The 17,683-nt window shown below is 38.3% G+C and overlaps 1 protein-coding gene across 2 annotated transcripts; it reads right to left on the reverse strand.

Annotated features, from left to right (window-relative positions):
- Positions 1–792: 792 nt before the first annotated feature.
- Positions 793–16,270, reverse strand: ak6 (adenylate kinase 6). Of its 2 annotated transcripts, none has more exons than XM_044111896.1 (5): positions 16,168–16,270; positions 11,011–11,103; positions 7,422–7,480; positions 6,176–6,321; positions 793–1,032 (listed from the first exon to the last, which is right to left on the reverse strand). In XM_044111896.1, exons 1-5 carry the CDS (start codon positions 16,199–16,201, stop codon positions 843–845), a joined length of 522 nt encoding a protein of 173 aa, XP_043967831.1. In that variant the 5' UTR covers positions 16,202–16,270; the 3' UTR covers positions 793–842. The 2 variants fall into 2 exon arrangements, with proteins under 2 accessions (XP_043967831.1, XP_043967830.1); XM_044111895.1 differs by lacking the exon at positions 16,168–16,270 and adding an exon at positions 15,379–16,048.
- Between the last annotated feature and the right edge of the window lie 1,413 nt (positions 16,271–17,683).

The following is a 17,683-nucleotide window of genomic DNA, read 5'->3' on the forward strand; positions in this document are numbered from 1 at the left end:
AACTGGCTATAAAAAACTCATACGTGCTTCTTCTTTCCACGGTAACACTGAATAATTAGGCTTTGTACAACATACACAAACTCCTGATGTCCACTGGGATGGACATTCAACTTTTAAAAAAATCCTAAGATTTCATGATAGAAAAGAAAATTCAAAATGCCTTCAAATAATATTACTGGAAATATTCGAAATTATACTGAGTTTTCTTTTAGGGTGCTATGAACATAAATTTATATTTTTGTTGGAAAACAGATGCTTACTCCTCCCCCTCTCTCAATTCATACACATGCTCGTCTTGCCTGATGTCTGAAACTCACCAGTATCAAGTTAAGAGTATAATCTTGGTTGTTTTATTTAATAAGAAACCAATCTGTAAGATTCATCATGCAAATAATAAATTCCTTAATTTTTTTTATTGGTTGAATCCCAGAAAAATGTCATGTCCATTCCAGTGGACGAGGGGTCTGAAGGAGTCTAGATGCAATGATTAATAAATTTCTATCTGACTGGGCTTTTGTGTGTGTATTTTTGTTTTGTCTATCAACTGATCACAGCCAAAAGTAGGCAGGATTTTTTAGGCTAAGATGAGAGGGCTCTAGGAGAACTCTGAGAATGTTCATTAAAATATAGTTCTGGGCCCATATTTACAGTTTTAAAGCTGCAGACAGAGAAAATTTAACTGCTGCACTCCTTGCAAAACACAGACCAGATAAAATTAGCTCCTGCGTACACTATTTTTCTTATAGGAATATAAGGGTTAATAATGGAAATGTCTACTAAAAAAATGCTCATTTATTTGGTAGAAATACATTTATTCTTACAAAAAATGAGAACTCCATGTTTCAGTTATGATCCTTTATCCATTGCTCAGTCCACTGAATTAGTTGCTGGAGGTTTTTCTCAAGGTCCTCAGGGGTGTTACTTGGTAACTGGTGGACAATCTCCTCAGAGTAGGCCTCCATGGCTTCCTCATAAATAGTTTGGAAGATCTCACACTGCACATTGTCCTGTAGTTTCTTTCCAGTATAACCCCTGAAAGCAAATGAAAAGACAAGAACATATCCAGGGTTATCTATATTTGACATCTGTTGTAAAAAAAAAAAAATAATTGGACACATCTGAATATCAACATTATCAGTCTATGGGTATGCAGTTTCTTAAGATGATATAAAAGCATCCAGAGAGTGGTGCAGAAAATACTTTCAACAATAGGTAAAGGTAATTTTATTTATATAGCATATTTTCAGCATCAAGGAAGCTGAAAGTGCTTGAGGTGAATTAGACAGAAATACAAACAAAATAACAAACCTAAAAGAAAGACAAAAAGGTTTGGGAAATAACAAAAAACTAAAGTGCTCCACAATTTATAAACTAAAGGTTTCTCAGTTTCCATGTTTGATTCTTGTTCTGGATTGCTATTAGTAAGTATTAGTAACCTGCGACAGACTGGCGACCTGTCCAGGGTGACCCCACCTCTTGCCCGGAACGTAGCTGGAGATTGGCACCAGTAACCCTTCTGACCCCATTAGGGACAAGGGTGAACAGAAAATGGATGGATGGATGGATGAAGTATTAGTAAGTTGGATGCGATCTTTTTCCTGACCTGCAAATCTCAGCAAGAATTGCATCCGACTTGCAGCTCTGATCTTACAGCATGTTAGTCTAAGCAGTCGCTACTTGGCCCAATCCATCACACTGATGAGGCAGCTTGACAAGGGCCAAAACAGCTGCTGACGTCTAGGCCTATCGCGATAAACGATAAATCAATTAATCGCACGATAAATTAAAACTATCAACGTCATTTTAATTACCGGCTTTATCGTCTCTTCCGGCCTTTTTCTCTTTCTTTGATGACACTGAATGAAAAAAGGCTCAACACCGGGGCTCTCCACTCCCTTCCTCATTTCCTCAATGTAATGTCCAGTTCACACTTCACCATCTTACAGCTGTCGGCCGATTGTCGGCCCATTTTCAAAACTTAAGATCACACATCAGCCGACAGAAATCCTAGGTATAACGGTTCGATCGGGTTCCATCGTGCTGTGTGGTGTCCAACAATGAGCACAAAATAATGGCTACAAGTCCAGCTAACTAATTTTAAAACCAGGCATTAATCAATGCTTTACTACAATCTACCTGCAATGCATGTGGCTCTAGTGTCAGCGTAACATCCTGACTGAATGAATATCATTATAATCTATTTATGTCACGTTAACAAAGAACAGCTGAAAAGTTACCGGGTTCATCACCTGGTAGCAATTTGGCTCCAACTCCTCTCCTCATCATTTCTATATTCTTTGCACAAAATGTTTTATAAACATTAATGTTGTTTCCACATATCATCTCCAATGTCCACTGGACTTCAGATTGCGCCATGTCAGCTGTTTGGGATTCCCCTCTGTAATTTCCCCTCAGAAAGGATGGAGGAGAATCCGCACTTTCTGATTGGCTACCTGTCACATTCAACAGGCTGCGTTAAGCTCCCAGTGGGGAAAACCCCTGATTTAGATCGGAGCGGCTACGACGATCTACCATAACACACCACAGACTACAGGATGATCACAAGCGACAATCTTAGAACGATCAACGTTCTAAGATTGTCTTAAGGGGAAAATGTAGGTGTGAACTAACTAGTGTGAACTATTGCATCAGGTAGTCGATGTTCCATCTTCTCTATTTAAATCTAATAATTACTGAAGGGCAATATGGTTTACAGACTTTATAATCTGAACTCTTTTGGTTGAATGCAGTATTTATTTACACTTTGGTGTTTTTATTCAAGTACATTTTTATTAATGGAGACTGGGAATCCATTTTATTTTTGTTGTTGGTTGTTTTGTTTATTTGATCAGTTCCAGTGTTAAATGTTCTTTTGAAAATAAAGTGTATCTATCTTTGGCAGGAAATCACATGCATTATCATGTCATTTCCATTAAATCAGTGTACAAAGGTCTTCAAACAATATTATCGTTGATCGCAATAGTTCTTGAGACAATTAATCGCTCAGCAAAATTTGTTATCATGACAGGCCTACCGACATCTTTTATATTTGTTGACAAACGAGGTATCCCGTCAACTTCAAACAGTAGAAATCTTATTATGAATCTACATAAATATAGTTCCTCCCATGTCTTCCAGGTATAATGTGAACAGACAAGAATTTTTGTAAACATCCCAAGATTCCAAACTGTATCATGCCAAATATGTCCTCACAGAACACTTTACTCAGTCGTCTTCTTGAGAAAATTTGATCAATTGCATTGAGAGACCAGTTGAACAGATCCATAATTTGTAGATTCGGAGGATGTGGAAACAGAGGGTCTAAAGAGCAGTACAGAAACAGAGCAAGCAGGGCAAAGGCTATGGAGGGAGCAGAGGAAAATGCCCAATAAAAGCCTTTAAACTTTTGAGAGGGCATTGCAAATGCCTCAGAGAAAAGTTGCACAGCATTTTCAGACTGTGTCAAGCAACCCTGAAAACACACATGCAAGTCATTTTCCTGTCCCTTCCATCACCTGTCTGGGATATGTTTTCAAGAACGGTCGCATGAAGACCAGCCCAGAACAAATTCAATCTATTTGTAATTGGCCGGTCCCTTCTTCTCACAAACAGCTTCAGCGCTTTTTGGGCTTCGCCACCATTTCATTGAGAATTTCAGTCAGATTGTGTCCCCTGTCACCCAACTGACCTCCCCCAAAGAGAGTTCATTTGGTCCCCCCAAGCAGAACAGGCCTTTTAACTTCTCAAAGCAGGTTTTCTGAGGCCCCCATTCGCGCTCGAACTGACACCTCGACCCAGTTTATAACGGAAGTTAATGCCTCCGATTCTGGTGTGGGTACTGTGTTTTCCCAGATCTCTTCCATTGACAAGAAACTTCACCCATGTACCTTCTTCTCAAGACGACTCTTCTCCTTGGAGAAAAACTACAATGTTGGAGATAAGGAACCACTAGAATTCAAGTTGGCCCTTGAAGAGTGGTGACACTGGCTAGCCAGAGCTGAACAACCAGTGGAAATCTGGATCAATCATAAGAATCTAGTGCATCTGCAACAAGCCAAACATCTTAATCCACAGTCCAGATGGTCCCCTTTCTTCTCACCATTTAATTTAGTCATTTCTTAGAGACTAGGCTCCAAATATACCAAACCTGACGCACTGTCTCGCCAGTTTTCCCAAGACGATAATCGCACCATCAGTACAATTGTCCCTTCCGCGTGTTTTGGTGGGGCCCTCCCATGGAAGATCATGGACTAGGTTGTAGCCACCCAACATGAACACAGAGGATGAAACAAGAACTTAAATCTGTAGACTGAACTCCAGTACATAATACATTACGTTGTCTGTGTGCTTCCAACCCGTCGTACTAGAGTTCACATTTCATGTGGGTAGAATATGCACACAATGCTCACGCCTCCTCAGCCATTGGCTTCTCTTCTTTTGACGCTTCTTAGGGGTATCAACCATATTTATATTTAGCTTCCCGCTGATGAAATAGTGTTGTCTGTCACCTCTGTTCGTCATTGCATCCACAAATATAGGCACACCTGGAAGATTGTCTTTGCTGCCCTGGACTGCACTTCTGTTCAGAATCACTTTCTGGCTGACCGCAAAAGGGTTCCTGCACCTGTGTATCAACCTGGACAAAAAGGTTTGGCTCTCCATCAGGGACATTCATCTAAAGATGTCTTCTAGCAAGTTTTCTCTCAAGTTTATTGGTCCCTTTGAAATTCAATTTGTTCTCAGCCCCATCTCTGTTTACCTTAAATCTTAAACAACATATCCATATTGCATGTAATATGAAGATTGCAAATTAACCAATATAATCTAATGTGGTATAGATTTTGTTTATTAGTTACTTAACATCTAGCTACATGTAGTTTTTTTTTTTTACCATGTACCGCATTAACCATTTTGTGAAATTTAATACATGTGATCTCTTGTAACTATATCAAATACTTGCAAGACATTGAAGATGCATGTGCTAACTTATTTAACAGCAGATGTATGAGGCCATGCAACTCCCTTAATTTGTGATAAGCCCCGTTTAATACATAAAGATTCAAACAGCACCCCTCACTAACAGGTTGGCCAAATAATTTGAGATGATGGGGTATTCAGACTGAGAAACAACTGCCTGAATGGTTTCAGTTTGACAGTACAGACTGACTAACGCTGTCTACTAATCCAAATTGCCCACAATGGCAACTGACTAACACTGAAGAATAAGAACTACCCACACAGAGAAAGCTACGGTACCGAAGCGATTTAATTGACAGCTGACCGCATTCGTTGATTGGCTTGTGATTTAGAACACTGAAAACGCCAAACAACATTGGAACATGCTGAGGACGGAGGAGCATAATTATGAGTTTAATCAGGAGCAGTGCCAGGAACGCGTTCATTACGTTTTGCAGAGAATGACCGTATCTTAGCAGGCCATTCCGCTGCTGCTAGCACCACATCAATTTGAAGAATGGACAGCAATAAAAGAAGAGAGAAATGGTCCAACTGTGGTCAGCTTTCTGATGGAGTTGCAGTTTTGCACCGACAGTGTAAAACACCAGAACTACATAATATTAGCTTGTGATATGAATTTTATTTTTCCTTTGGATTTAAAAAAAAATACATAGTTTATGGGTGGCTACATCCTTTAACTGCATTACCTAAAGTGAAAAAGTGGCACAATGTAATTATATTTGAAGTAGTTATATGTATAGAAAAACAATTAGCTGATCTGAGTCTTTATGTTTGGGACAGCAATGAATTTCTGCAGTTATGTCAATTTCTACAGACATAACTGTAGAAATTGTAGAAAAGTCCATCAGAACCTTAAGGTTTTCCATTGTTGAGGGCCTATGCAAACATCAGCAGAGAGTTGACCACAGCTGCTGCTCACGGCATGTCCACAATACTGAGGAACAAAGAGTATAATGGAAAAGCTCACTATCTGGGGTAAAACCGAACTGCACATTAACCGGCTAGTGTTCCACCTGCCAGTGGAAAACTACCTTAATAGAAGCTGTGTTGGCACTGGAGATTTGCATTAAAATAAAATAACCAAACAAAAAACACCCAAAACATGTTTAAAAACAAAACAAAACTAATGACATGCTTGTCTGAATCCTCAAAAGGTTTTACAATTTTAAAAGGTTAACTTAGGGAAAAAAATCTTTACCTGTTTTCAAGTCGGGTGTACAACTGGGTGTTGTCCGTGCGAAGTACAAAAACAATGTGGAACCATCGTTCGGGAAACAGGTCACAGCCATGATAATCTATGATTACACCACCTTCCACCATCTTTTGATCCAGTTCATCCACCACCTGTGCAATCCAGGAATCCAGATTATATTCATTAGCACCTATTCATCAAAGGTACCAGTGTGGCCAATTTGTATTAGTAGACAGCATTAGTCAGTCTGTAGTGTCAAACTGAAACCACTCAGGCAGTTGTTTCTCAGTTTGTGCACCCCCCATCTCAAACAGCAAACCTCACATGAGGTTTGCTGTTTGAATCTCTATCTATTAAGTGCGGCTTATCACAATTTTCTTGCATGAAGCAAAGCTCTAACTGAAAGACATCATTTCAAAAAGTGAAAATACAACAATTTGGATTTTAGATAAATTAGGTGTAAAGTTAGAGGACATGCTCATATCAGCCTCCTGGTGGCAATCAGTTTGTCACCTTGAGGATGCTACTACCAAGATCAAAAAACCTTCCTGAGATCGACTGGTAGATCGCAAACAATGTACGATATATTTATAGTTTTCTCCTCTTACCACAGCAATCACTTATTAATAATCGCAAAATAAACATTAAGCCTAAAACCATACTACTGCAGCAGACTGAATGTTCTGCTCTTTGTGTGGAAAATATTTCAGTGTTTTTTTTTGTTTTCTTTGTGGCGTTGTTGTCAGTTACTATGGCAACGAGTAACTGACAGCTACACGTAGGTGTAGCTGCGCTGATATAGAGAGCGATAAAGACGTGGTTTTGAGATATACTTTAACGGTTTTGCCCTTTGCTGCGGAACATAGCACAATATTAATATACCTAAATTTCCATGTTTCATTGACTTAACGGAATTATTCTACCTATGGCCCATTGTACACAGGTAAAAAAATTGTCTTTTTGCCCTCCAGCGTTGTCCGCATGCGCAATATTTCCTTATGTAAACAATATCATGCAGGGGGTCTATAGGTGTAAATCTGACTATGATTAAGTCAGTGCCTCACCACCTATGAACCTCATTGCTCATCACACACACACACACACATATATATATATATATATATATATATATATAACTATTTACTGCCAAATCAGCACAAAAATATAGCTGTCCTAGGTTAAACAGGTGATGTAATAAGAATGTGACAAAAAAACTGTGGTTTGAAAAAGTTTAGAAAAGAATTTAACTCACCCGGTCCTCATCCAAAACAGGGCACTGGTACTCCTCATCATACCCGTCATAATATTGGCCTGGGGAAAGATTTAGAAAGTCTTTCACTTATAAATAAATTGGTAAAAGATGGTGCTGACAACTTTTTCTTTAATTAAATATACTCATGCCTGACACTGTCATTGGACCATTTTATAACATGCATTATTTCAATTTAGTTTTCATTTCAGAACATATGACATCTTAAGGCACTAACAAAATTGATTCAATCAAATCATTCCAAAAAGATTCCAAGTCAACTAAATAGACTGCAAATTGATTATAATTTTCCATGTAGTTGAGATTAGTTTATTAATCAAATTGGTTAAAAAGGAAAATGGTATTGTTATACCCTCCGCAGTTGAACGAGGGATGAAGGGACAGCATGATGACCACAATAAAATAAGACTTTATAAATCAATCAATTTTAATTAGAAATCACCCTTCATACTAAAAGCAGCTCAGAGTGCTGTACAGATCAATAAAAACAAACAACTACCCACCCCAACCCCACATGGAAAAACATACAACTGTATGCATCATTTCTGCTTAATGCACAGATTAAGCAGAAATGATTCAATTCAGGAAATACAGTTAAAAAAAAAATGGTATTAAACCTGCTCTTAAAATCAGCAAAGTTTTCTGCAGCCCTCAGGTTCACAAACATTCTTGGATTATAAGGTCAAATTAGGAACAAAAAAAGCAATATGGTTAAAAATAGCCCTCACCAAAGCAAGGCGGGTCATATTAAGATCAATCAATCAATCAATCAAACTTTATTTGTATAGCACATTTCAGCAGCAAGGCATTTCAAAGTGCTTTACATCAAATCAAACACAAAGATACAATGCAACATAGAATCAACAATAAAAACACAACATAGTCAGATTCCATCAATAAATTTGCAATTGATTACGTTTCAAATCCAACTCTAAACAAGTGGGTTTTTAGTTGAGATTTAAAGGAAGTCAGTGTTTCAGCTGTTTTACAGTTTTCTGGAAGTTTGTTCCAGATTTTTGGTGCATAGATGCTGAATGCTGCTTCTCCTCGTTTGGTTCTGGTTCTGGGGATGCAGAGCAGAACCAGAACCAGAACCTGAGAGTTCTGGAAGGTTGATACAACAGCAGCAAATCTTTAATGTATTGTGGTGCTAAACCATTCAGTGATTTATAAACTAACAACAGTATTTTAAAGTCTATTCTTTGAGCTACAGGGAGCCAGTGGAGGGACTTTAAAACTGGTGTTATGTGCTCTATCTTCCTGGTTTTTGTGAGAACACGAGCAGCAGCATTCTGGATCAGCTGTAGCTGTTTGATTGATTTGTTGGACAGACCTGTGAAGACGCCGTTACAATAATCAATACGACTGAAGATAAACGCATGGATGAGTTTCTCTAGATCTGGCTGAGACATTAGTCCTTTAATCCTGGAAATGTTCTTCAGGTGATAGAAGGCCGTCTTTGTGACTGTCTTTACGTGGCTCTGAAGGTTCAGGTCAGAGTCCATCACTACTCCCAGGTTTCTGGCCTGATCACTGGTTTTTAGTTGTAATAACTGAAGCTGTGCACTGACTCTATATCTATAACTCTAGATCTATAACTCTAGATCGTTCCTCTTTAGGTCCAAAAATAATAACTTCAGTTTTGTTTTTGTTCAGCTGGAGGAAGTTTTGGCACATCCACACATTTATCTGTTCTAAGCATGCTGGAAGATGCTGGAAGGGACAAAATAACCCTACTTAAATAAACACCTGTACAGAATGATGCATGGCACTTCAAGTGCAACAACTTGCTGGAGTTTATGGAAGGTTTTATTAAAGTTTAGCTGTCACTACAGAATATCAATGTAGCTATAAAATGCTGCCACCATGATTTGGTCCCAAACCACCTCAGAATGTCTACCCCAGCTCCAGGGTGATTTACTTTTTCACATTCAAAACCAAGGATTTGATGCTTTGCTTTGCATGGAAGAAAGGAGAGATCTGCCTCAATTAGCAGTGGGTTTATAGTGGCCAGGACTATCTGGCAGAGACCCAAAAGAAGAGGAAAGCTTATGCCCTTTGCAAAAAAATTCTTGAAAGAAAAGGGTCTCCGCTTTCAAACCCACTGCCAGCTAAGCTCTGTGTGTTGTTTGGCCACATATAACAGTGTGGGTGAAGTCATGAAGGATCTGCAAATGAAGGGGCTTGCACCTGACTACAGAGCCAATGATGGTCCCCCACAGCACCGCTGATGGAGTGACTGGACAGATTGTCCTCGAAGATGGTGGAGGCCAAACGACAGAACCCAGACACATATGGAGAACATGGGGAAAAGTCTGGATTTTGTCATGATGCCGAAGAGGCATCATGACATGGGCTGCACCGTGGCACAGTTGGTAGAGCTGTTGCCTTGCAGCAAGAAGGTCCTGGGTTCGATTCCCGGCCCGGGGTCTTTCTGCATGGAGTTTGCATGTTCTCCCTGTGCATGGTGGGTTCTCTCCGGGTTCTCCGGGTTCCTCCCCCAGTCCAAAAATATGACTGTCAGGTCAATTGGTCTCTCTAAATTCTCCCTAGGTGTGTGTGTGAATGGTTGTGTGTCCTGTGTGTCTCTGTGTTGCCCTGGGTGACCCCGCCTTTTACCTGGAACGTAACTGGAGAGGAACAGCAACCCTCCTGACCCCATTAGGGACAAGGGTGAACAGAAAATGGATGGATGGATGGATGGATGGATGGATGGCCTCCTTGCAAAGATAATTCATTTAACACCCATGTGTTAGGGTTAGAGTTAGGGGGATCAATTTAATTTAAATATCAATGTCTCAACAGCAATATAAAATTATAACTTTGAATGTTCACAGGAGACAAAATCCGATCAAAAGAGGAAAGGTCATAGCTAAGAAACAAAAACACTTAACAAAAGAAACCATAAAAAACATTTAAAAATGGGGTTTAAGAAGAAATTTTAATCTTGCATCCAGATGAACATACGAGAGGCTTTGCTATTCTAATTGCAAATAAACTAGATCTCCAGGTGTCCAAACAGGTTATAGACCAGGAAGGCCGTTTGGTTTCGATGAGGGAAACATTCGACTCAAACAAAGTAACTTTACTAAATGCATACAGGGTTAGTGTTATATTACTATACACACACACACACACACACACATATATATATATATATATATATATATATATATATATATATATATATATATAGTAATATGAATACCAAATTGACTGGTTGACTAGATAAACACACACACAGCTGTATTATTCAAGGTAAAATAATGACTTCAAAAGTGCTCAAAATAGAGTACCGGTAAATGTTTCACTTTGTTTTATTGTGTCTGTATATTAATATGTATTTTATATTCAATCTTTTCTATTTTATAATTGCACTGTATATTATGATTGTGTATAGCACTTTGGTCTTGTCAGTGTATAAAGTGCTTCATAAATAAAGTTGATATGGTGTGGTAATTTGAGATAACATCAAATAAAGTTTTGATTTGGGGGATCAACATCAGGATGAAAGTCTCTCCCTCTCTATAATATTTGTACCAATGACATCTTTCTCTGTTATGGCTCTTACCTTCATGTGCCAGTTCACCAATGTTGACATATGTCAACCCTGTCTGTGCAGCCAACTCCTTTCCCAAAGTTGTCTTCCCTACTCCGGGTGTTCCTGTGGATGTGGATGAAACAAAAATATTTCTACTATATTAGCTTGAACACTCACAATTACATTCAGAGCAAACAAAGTGACATACAGACATACAGACCATGCACTCTGTCAGATACTCTAGGTGAATGGGAATGACCGAGTGATTTGTTGGACAGACCTGTGAAGACGCTGTTGCAATAATCAATGCGACTGAAGATAAACGCATGGATGAGTTTCTCTAGATCTGGCTGAGACATTAGTCCTTTAATCCTGGAAATGTTCTTCTGGTGATAGAAGGTCGACATTGTTACTGTTATTATTCCGCAATAGCCAGCTCCCCCCTACACCTCACAACTTCCATGGACTGACTACTGACCAGCTCTCCATCTAACGGGTCCAGAAAATCTCTAATAACCTTGAGTCTTACCCTGAGACAGGTCTAGGAAAAGATAGGGTATTACACTAACCCTAACTGCAGTGAAAGGGACAACAGTAGACATAATTAAAATACAGACTAATAAAAGTACACAATAATAATAATAATACAAAATAAATTCAAAAGGTACACAAGCAAATAAACAGAGATGTCAAGGTTAGAATATGAATTTAGTTATAGGTCTCCACTTTGTTTCAAAGTCTCCATCTTAAGTTGTAGTCTTGATGTTGGTTTTTCCATAATATAGACTTTTCTAAATCTATCTCTCTGAACACCGAGAAAACCAAGGAGCTGACCTACATCCACTCATCCACATTAAGGGGACAGTGGTGGAGCATGTGGACATCTTTAAGTTCCTGGGAGTCCACATCTCCAAGGACCTGACTTGGACGACCAGTTGCTCCAAACTCATTAAGATGGCGCATCAGCGCCTCTTCTTCATGAGGACCCTGAGAAAGAACCACCTGTCCTCAGAGATCCTCACGAACTTCTACCGCTGCACCATTGAGAGCATCCTCACCAACTGTATTACAGCTTGGTACGGGAACTGCTCTGTCTCCGACCGGAAGGCGCTGCAGAGGGTGGTGAAAACTGCCCAGTATATCACCGGGGCACCGCTCCCTGCCATCAAGGACATCTACAGGAAGCGTGTTTGAAAAGGGCCAGGAAAATCACAAAGGACTTCACTCACCCAACACACACACTGTTTTCCCTCCTGCCCTCTGGGAGGCGCTACAGAAGCCTACGGACCAGAACCACACAGACCAGAACCACCAGGTACCAGAACAGCTTCTTTCCCACAGCTGTCACGCTTTTGAACGCCTCCTGACATAAAACATAAACTATAAGGATTGTACTCCCCTGTCCTCTCACACAACAATAACACATGGACTATCCTCACACACACACCACGGACTCACACACATATACAATTTGTAAATCTTATCTGTCATTATTTATCTTGTATTATAAACCCATTAATACATATATAATCCATTTCCTAACATTCTTGTATATTTTGCATAATCTGTGCATATAGCTCCCATATTTATATTTATATCTCTTTGCTATAACCCCTTATAGTTCATACATACATAGTCTTGAACACCTGTAAATAAATATTTATATCCTGTGAGCACTTCTGGATAGATGCAAACTACATCTCGTTGCTTGTACTTGTGACAGTGCAATGACAATAAAGTTGAATCCTATTCTATACTATATTTATAGTTTTCTCCTCTTACCACAGCAATCACTTATTAATAATCGCAAAATAAACATTAAGCCTAAAACCATACTACTGCAGCAGACTGAATGTTCTGCTCTTTGTGTGGGAAACATCCGAGTGTTGTTTTTTTTTGTGGCATTGTTGTCAGTTGCTATGGCAACAAGTCTGGAAAAAAAAATAGAGCAGATAAAGCAGTGCATAATATTAACCCGGAAGAGCATGATGGTCAGAAAGCTAAACAAATTATACAAAAAATAATGTAAGTCTTTGAGCTAGCGTTATAAGACGCTGGTTCTGCTCTCACTGTTGGACCGCCGCTACACACTCCAGGTAGTAATATCTCACAGATGTTGCGCCGTTCAACCTCAACCTGGCAGTGAACTCTCACAACGAACGTCTGCTTAAAGCTGCAACATGTAACTAAAACAACAACAGATTTTACATATGTATTAAAACTTTCGCTATGTCCTAATCAGTGATGTCAGTAGTAAAGCATTATGTTGGACCACTTTTTTCAGTAAGGAATAATCTAACGCAATGCTATTTCAAATCCAGTGGTCAGACTACAGTTACTTCTCTAAATCATTTTTGCATTATTATTTCCTTTTGTAATTTAATGTTATTTCCTCCACACATCTTGGGGAGCGACCGCCGTTTCTATGTGACAGTATCAGCAGCAACAGTAACATATACAATGAGGGAAGAGGGAGATGAGGATTTTATTGCTGAAAAAACAGAAACTAGTTTGAGTTTTGGTCGTCAAGTCCAATTATTATAAGCAGGTTTGGGCTTGTTTTTTTCTAAAGTAGCTTGCAGATTTAATGAGTCGCAGGTTGCGGTTTATGGGCTTGGAAATAAACAGACATAAACCCCTGAATTTGTCTGACATCCAGGTAGTTTTAGTCAGACTCTTCCTGTCCATCATTTCCCAGATGATCCGTCCCGCTGTGTCTTTATTAAGTTAATATCAAGTTAATATATTACCTCTGAATTACGTTGAGCCTTGCGTTGCACTCCAGATAACTGCAAACATGGAGACTAATTTGAACAGCGCTATAAATGTGAAAACAGACACGATTGAACGAGTCCGTAAATTTGTGCAACTAAATGCCATTATAATTATTAATATTAAGATAAGTGTCAAATCTGTGCAGTACATCTGAGTCGTGGAGCCGCAGGAGGAGCTGCGCTACTCTGTCCACTGCGCGAACTGCAAACACAGAACCAGGTAATGCAGAACCTGGATGCTGGGGCAGGGAGGAGGGACGGGTGTTCTACGGTTCATTAATAATTAAATACAGGAACACACCAAAACACACACAAATTTTTTGTACTGTTGTAACATGCCTGCAGCATTCACACTAATAAAGAGAAACAGGAACTCAAGAGTGAGTATGCCTCCTCCTGGCATACTCAGAATTACTCAGTTCAATCAGGACCAACATTAATCAGATAGCCAAGCTCTCAGGAAGTTTTGATTTAGTAACTCAGGATTGTTTATTTTGATCCAACCTGCGTTTGACTTTGAATGAATGTTTCCTTTTTTGTTGACATTATTTGATAGGCAGATTTATTTGACTGATGCATAGCTTAGGGCAGTGGTTCCAAAAGGGTGGGGCACGCCCCCTAAGGGGGTGCAGTCCCATTGCAGGAAGGGCATGGGAAGGGGGATGGATAAATGAAAAAAAAAAACAACAACAAACAGTTACATAAAGGTGTTTCACTGTAAAGATGGTTTGTAGTTTGTTTTGTTGCAACCTGAAGTGTGAAATGAACTTCAGTGGAGTTTGAAAACAAATTATGTGTAAAGGTTTATGTCTGGTTGAAACATGTGTGCCCAGTTGATTTTTTTTTTTTGGGGGGGGGGGGTCGGTGTTGTAATCCATAGGGGGGGGCCAGAAAATCTTTGAAAACCAATGACTTAGGGTATAGAAAGCCTTACTGTTAAATATGGTGTTACTGATTGAATAGCTGCTGTATTTTATGTCTAAATTAGGTAAATTTATTTTTTCAATTTTGCCAGATCACATAGTAGCATTTATACCTAAAGCAAAAAATGAACAGCCAATCCAGATGATCGGCAGTGACTGGGTGATCGGAATCGAAATTGGCAGCAAAAACAAACAGTGTTTTCAGATAAAAGGTAAGATAATATTGTTGAAGTGCCACGGCTTTGTTGAGATCACATCTAAGACTAAGAATTAAAATACATATTTTAAAATAATATAAATAATAAAATATGTAAAGTACGTATTTTACAGACCATAACATTAATAATAAGGAACTTGTGTTTTGAATTAATTTTATCTTGTATATTTAGTTCTTTAATATTATGTTTCATGTCAGTTTTAATGCTGTAAGTGACTCCATTACACTTTCAATTTAACTCATTAGGATTTGATTAAGAGCAAGTTTTGGTTTTGTAATTTCTGTACAGTAAAACTATTGATCTATAAATCAATAGACAGGTCTATATAAAGATATAATACATGTTTCTGTCCAATATTTATGGCACTAAAAGAATAAGGAACTTTTGTTTTTTATACTTAAAGTACTGGTTAGACAACCCTTGGAGGATACAGATTGCAGAAAAGACTAAAAAGCTAAACATGCGCTACAGTCTTTGCCTCACTTGGTTTCATCCATAAGGTGTGCCAAGTGTGGTCCAACGCTGCGACGGTGAAAGTCACTCTGTACTCACTTCCTATTGTACTATTGTAACACATTTGATCATTTTGTCATTAAATCCTGTTAAACTTTTAACAAACTCTCATTATTTGTCCAAAGGTGAAACTTAAGGGGTTCTTGGTCGGCACTCAGAACTGGTAAAAATGCACCTGGTTTTTGTACAAAGAGCAAAACGGTTGACCCACAACATTGGCAAAAGGGTAACTGCTTTGTGCTACAAACAAGCATAGACCATTTTAGTAACAGGTCTCAAACCACATGTTTACAGAATTTCAATTAGGCATGAACGCAATTCCTTACCTGCGAAGAGGTTCTTATCAGTTGTTGTAATAAACTGAATAACATAACTAAACTATTTATTAACAGCAGAGACTACTCTGGTAACGCCATGCTAAGCCATACATGTAATAGGAATGGTATAGTAATGTTTTTTGGACTGACTCCTTACTTGAACTAATACTTCCTATAAGTTATGGATAAAATAAGGATTTCAAGTCCGTGTGAAACCTCTAGTCTAAAACATTTTAGAATCGCTTCATGAATTGGAACCATGCCTTGTTAAGGAAACATTACAGGAGATGTTCTCCTTCCCACTTTTCTACATAAACCTCCACAGAGTGTTGAGTATTGCTAACACTAACACGAAACATATTTCAAATTACAATCGTCCAGCGTAGTTGGATCACATACGTTATTAGGAAATGGGACATCAAAGTCGTAAACAACACCTGACCTGTTAACAGTATATTTGGTCGTTTAGTCATCATTGCTGAGCGTTAGGTTTCTGAAACGTGTCTTCTTCTCCTTCTTCTTCTTCTTCTTGTTATGTTTTATTGACGGATGGGAACCAACTTAAAGTGCATTTACCGCCACCTACCGGACTGGAGTATGATTATCAATGATATTCAAAAGAAAATTTCATACAAAAAACACACATCTCAATGGTGTACGCCATACATATATATGTACGCTTATACATACACATATATAGATATATACTTTTAAATACAATTAAATAACCTAGTGGTAATTGTATAATATCTGATTTCAGGGCCTGTTTAGCTAATATATCTACTTCTTTATTTCCTTCTATACCTACATGAGCAGGAATCCAGACATATCGAATAAGACATTTCTTTTTATGTAGCTGAACTAATAAGTGACATATACCTAATAATAAATCTAATCTACAAGATTTGCCAGATTTTATATTTAATAATGCAGCTTGATTATCTGATGCAATTATATATTTACTTTCTTCCTTAATATTATCATCGAGCAACCATTGTAAAGCTAACATCTTTAGATGCATCTGTATATATAATTATACTATCTTTAAATCTTCCAAAATAATTATTAACTATCACCCTTTCTGGACTCTTTTTATTTTAAAGAAATTTCCCCAATTGCAGGTCAACTTCTGGTGTGATAAATAACCATGGTGGAATTGGAGACTGTGGAACCATAAAACTATACTGGAACTGAGTAAAACCCAAATGTTGAACTTTTATGTCCCCAACCCATCCAAAACTATTACAATCAGATTTATAATGTTCCCAACAGCCGTGCAGCACAGTCTTAGTTGGACAATCATGATTATGTCCCTGTAGGTTTACCCAGTACACATACATTAGCTTCAATCTTCTTAACCTCAAAGGAAGCTCACCAGTTTCAACTTGTAAAACAGCTGAAGGAGATGATCTGAAAGCTCCACAACATATTCATAATCCTTGTGTTTGTCCACTATCAAGTTTTCTCAAATGATTGTCAGCAGCTGCCATACATGCTATCCAGCCATAATCCAAGGAAGATCTCATGAGAGCCTGATAAACTCCCAACAGCTCCCCATTCCTGTCCAGAGAGACATCTCAACAAATTATTCATTTTTTTACATTTATTTTGAACTGATTTTATGTGCTGTTTCCAAGTTAATTTTTCATCAAAGATGACACTTAAAAACCTCACTTTATTCACGCCTCTGATTATAAAGACTTAAATGGGGATTTAGAATGTCGGTAGTAAAGACCCAGGTTATTTGTTTTTATAGAAGACATGAGGAAGTTAATTTATTTGCCCAACCTTCCACTTTCAAAATGGCATCCTGCATCGTTTTCTGTAAATATATAAGATTATGTCCCCACACCCACAGAGCCCCATCATCTGCAAATAAAGATTTCCCTATACTACCGTCTATTTCTCTCTTTACAAAAACCATTTTGAAAAGGACAGAATAAATTTTTACTTTCAAG

Source organism: Gambusia affinis, linkage group LG03 (genome assembly GCF_019740435.1).
Source record: "Gambusia affinis linkage group LG03, SWU_Gaff_1.0, whole genome shotgun sequence".
Lineage (NCBI taxonomy): Eukaryota > Metazoa > Chordata > Actinopteri > Cyprinodontiformes > Poeciliidae > Gambusia > Gambusia affinis.

Coding starts and splice junctions, on each gene's coding strand:
- ak6 (XM_044111895.1), bottom strand. CDS start 15,472: ATGTGTTACAATAGTACAATAGGAAGTGAGTACAGAGTGACTTTCACC. Junction 6,322..7,421: donor CTGTTTTGGATGAGGACCGG/GTGAGTTAAATT, acceptor TGGATTGCACAG/GTGGTGGATGAACTGGATCA. Junction 1,033..6,175: donor TACACCCGACTTGAAAACAG/GTAAAGATTTTT, acceptor ATTTGCTTTCAG/GGGTTATACTGGAAAGAAAC.